The sequence below is a fragment of the Protopterus annectens genome, chromosome 8.part0, assembly GCF_019279795.1.
Source record: "Protopterus annectens isolate FY-2018-M chromosome 8.part0, PAN1.0, whole genome shotgun sequence".
In the NCBI taxonomy this organism is placed as follows: domain Eukaryota; kingdom Metazoa; phylum Chordata; order Ceratodontiformes; family Protopteridae; genus Protopterus; species Protopterus annectens.
The window spans coordinates 505,324,371-505,328,649 of NC_056741.1; the positions used below are offsets into that span (position 1 = coordinate 505,324,371).

Consider the following 4,279-nt stretch of genomic DNA (forward strand, 5'->3'; position numbering starts at 1 on the left):
AGACGTTATACCCTTCAGAAAATCAATGCTAAAGTAAAACCTGTTGTTCTATTAACTTTCTAAGTTTGCAAGAGCAATATTTAACAATTGTCCCTATTTTTGGGCCTTTGTCCCACTTTTATTTATGGCTTTGTCCAGATTTCTTGCTTTACGAGGTTGAGAGGTATGCATGCATCTAATAAAACCTGCCATTTAAACCCTCTAAAATCTAGTTCCCCTCTGTCTCCATTAAATCCCAATGGAACATGATCTATAACTGTAAAAAGAAACAACACTGTTATTGCTACTTACAAAGTTTAAAGTGTGCCTGTAAAGAGCATTATCTAAATATTTCTTTTTGATGGCATAATACTGTTCATACATTCTGTTTTTAAGTTGCCTATTGGTTTTCTAATATAGAATGAGGAACAAGTGGAGCATTTTGCCATGTATACCACAAATGTAGATTTACAATTAAAAATGCCTGGAATGTGTCACATCTTGCTCTGAGTTGCAACATTAAAATCTGCTCCCTCTGAAATGTATTTACAAAAATTGCAACTTTTACATTTAAAAGTACCTGTGTTGCCTAGAGACTTTTTTCTTTGTTCACTTTCTAACATTTCTTTGAAATTCCTTCCTCTTGTGTTAACAAACATGGGGGCTTCTCCTACTATCATCTGAAGATCACTATTTGAAACTAATATTCTCCAGTTGTTGGACACTATGTTTTTCATTTCTTTACTGTCTAAGTTAAAGGTTAACAACATGGACGTTACCCAGTCCTTCTTGTTTTATCTGTTTTCACTAATCCCCTCCCTTTCACTTGTACTAATAATGCCTTGGACTATTTTAGAAGGGTACCCACTGTTTTTAAATCTAGAATGCAATTCCTGCACTAACAAATCTAACTGTGCTTCATCACTTGTAAGTCTCTTAAGCTTTACTAACTGCCCCTTTGTAATGTTATATTTCACAAAAGTTTGATGCATACTAGAGTAACTCAAAAGACCATTGCTTGTCACATTCTTATAACTGATGCAGGACCCAAAAAAATCATTACCTTCCTTTTTAATAACTTCTAAATCTAAGCAACATATCTTACAATTGTCCCAGATACCAGTAAAATGCAAAAAAGAGGTGCTATTGTTCATGTCTTCAATGAACTGTAAGAGCTCAGTTTGTGTGCCTCTCCAAATAAAAAACAAATTGTCAATAAAACGATAATGACTCACAATTTTCTGCCTGTTGGTAAACTTAGACATAATGTTGTTTTCCCAGTAAGCCAGAACTAAGTTGACATAATTGGGAGCCATCCTGGCACCCATCGCCACCCCCTTCGTTTGAAAAAATGTTCGTTGTCAAACATAAAGTAATTGTATGAAAGAATATTATCCATACATTCCAACATGAACCTGCACTCTTCTAATTCATATTCTCCACTGCTGATTAACAAATTCCCAACCCACTCTAACCCCACGTCATGAGGAATGCAGGTGTATAAAGATGCCACATCAACTGTCACCAGCAAATCACCAGCTTCAATCTTAATTTTATTGATTTTACTTAAAAAATCAAAAGAATCCCTAATAAAGGAGTCTGTCTTCTGCACTATCTCAAGCAAAGTTCTATCTATAAACTTGGAACATGGCTCTAACATTGATGCTAGTGAAGAAACTATGGGCCTATAAGGGGGACAGTGCCCATCCTTATGTAGCTTTGGAATTCCGAAGAGGTGCCCTATCCTGGTTTTGTCTACTACAAAAAACTCATACATGTTCCTAGAAATTAAACTTTCTGATAAGGCTTCAAAAAGCCAAGAGTCTATTCTTTTATACGCTTTTAGGACATCACCTTTGGAAACCTTTTTATATGCAGTTTCATCTGCTAATAATAATTGCATTCCCTTCACATAATCATCAGAATTTGCTATGACCATTGAACCTCCTTTGTCTGCATGCATGGCCCTGATGGAAATATCAACCTTAATGGAGTTGAAAATCATTTGCTGTTCTACTGTCATCTTATAAAATTTTCTCTTGCTTCTGTTGTTTAACAAATCCCTAATTTCTATTTCACGCAATTCCTCAAATGCTTTTAATACAGGGTGCAAGGGTGTGTTAAAAGTGCTAGGTGTAACACAATCACCCTTTGGCTTACCTTCTTGATTTCCCATTAACAACTTAGTTCAGTTTTCTGGTATATGCTTTTAAATTAACAACAGTGTCCACAATGTCCACTCTTCTGGAGGGCACAAACCTTTTTTTAGTAAGTTATTCTCTGCTTCTGTGAAAACCCTCTTTGACAAGTTGTATATTTTAAAATCCATAGGCATTACCTGTATATTCAATGCCATTCCTGATTCTTCCCTCTGCAAAACAAAGGGTAAACACTGGCTTGATTCAAAGTTTCGGCTACCTGCATCATTGTTGGATTGTTGTAACTGTTCAAATTCCTCCACGGTGGGACATTTTGCTTCCCTGGTGTCACAGTCTCCCATTGGCCATGTTGCACTGTACATCATTTCAAACCTTTTTCTACCTTTAATGTGACCTATAACCTGTACAATTCAATAAAAAAAAATATTTTAGGGGGAAAAAATATAAAAAATAAAAAACGTACATTAAGCTGGTTGCATAAGTGTGCACACCCTTAAACTAATACCCTAAGTGTGCCCATCCTTAAACTTATACCCTGCTGGTATCAATATGGAATGTAACTGGAAAGTTTTAATTTAATTATTTAATTGTGTAATTAGTCATACCCCGGGATTCATGAACCTTGCGCCAGGCGCCAGCATAGCGTCGGTGTTATAACGCCAAATATGGCTGCTGAGCGATTCAGGTATGAATGAATTCCACGTGCACTACCGGCGTGCGCCGGACCGTCTCCGCCCCCGGCGTAGGTATGCAAAACACACTGTGTGCGGTATTGCACCATGCAAATGAGGGCAAATAGCGATCCACGAAGTGGCGCAGGCGTAGCGTAAGGGCACGGCAATGTAAACCAAAAAAAAACGGTTTACATTTACCCAAACATGACCGAGGAGTAACGGAAGGCTGTCAAAGTCAGGTATCATACAGGTGCAATATGCCAATGTGGAAAGGCACCGAGAATGTCCAAAGAAAATATGCACAAAATGTAAAAAATGACATAAATGGCACGCACGTAGAAAGAACAGCAGACCCCGGATATGTGCACAGAAGTTGCAAAGCAATGAAATAATATGACAATGTCCTAAAAGAGCAGTATAACACACATCAGCTGCACAGCCACCACACACCATAGTATGTATGTAAAGCTTCAACCCCAGCGCAATGGTTGTCAAGGAGTGGTGGCGGTGTTCGGCGCCGTAACCATGTATTAGTAGTCAATTCCATGCAAATGAGGCAGATAATAGTGAATCGCAAAAACGGCGCCGGTGTAAGGATGGAGCAAACGGTGTAGCGGTACTACACCGAGGCGTGGCCTACACGAGATACATGTCAACCACAGAGGGGTGTGCCACTGTAGGAGGAAGGATATTGGAGGTCAGCAAATCTGGGCTGTACAATGCACATCACAGCATCAGGACTGGCGTGTGAGGAAATAGATGCGCTGAAAGTACATAATGCGCGCACAGATGCATGTGCACGAGGATGACTACGTTCCCTAAACCAGTCATGTGACGGCCTCCCCGTCAACAACCACGGATATAGGAAGGTAATGCGGAGAATACGAGGAAATGCGGAAGCAGTGTAAATGGAGCCGTAATGAGCAATCAACACCAATCAATCCAGGAAGGGCAAACGCCGCAGCTGATAACTCTGCATGCAGCCTCCTGCATAACGGGAATGGGAGGCATATGAATGCAAAGATAGTAGGGGATGTAGTAGAAATGCAAAGAGCAAAGAACCGAAATAGCACAGCCAAGTACAGAGGTAGCATAACTGCGGCTGCAGATAAAATGCATCATATGCCATGTGCCTGCAGGATGCAGTAATGTAAGATGCAAGGCCAAGGCAATGCAGGCAACTGTAATGTAACACTACAGGCAGTACCGTTGCAGTTGCAACCGTAAAACCACAGAAATAATCCATGGATACGGCTGCACAGACACACCCAATGACATCACCGGGTATACAGCACAACAGTATTAAGTGTGAATGCACACAACACACAGCGATTTCCCAAACGCCGCACCGTAGGGTGTAAACAGACGGGGAACTTTTAATATGTATATGCTGGGTGCCGCCGTGGCCGTGATGCATAGGTATGTGGCAGAGACAGACGGAGTTGCGGAGGGTGGAATCCGTAGCCA

The 4,279-nt window shown here is 40.3% G+C and overlaps 1 protein-coding gene across 1 annotated transcript in view; it reads right to left on the reverse strand.

The window, feature by feature from the left end:
* Positions 1-2,188: 2,188 nt before the first annotated feature.
* LOC122808285 (melatonin receptor type 1C-like) overlaps positions 2,189-4,279 on the reverse strand; it is a 184,296-nt gene continuing 182,205 nt past the window's right edge. Inside the window, exon 6 of the mRNA XM_044079249.1 lies at positions 2,189-2,539. Coding sequence (XP_043935184.1) covers positions 2,189-2,539 — 351 coding nt within the window. The remainder of the gene's footprint in view (positions 2,540-4,279) is intronic.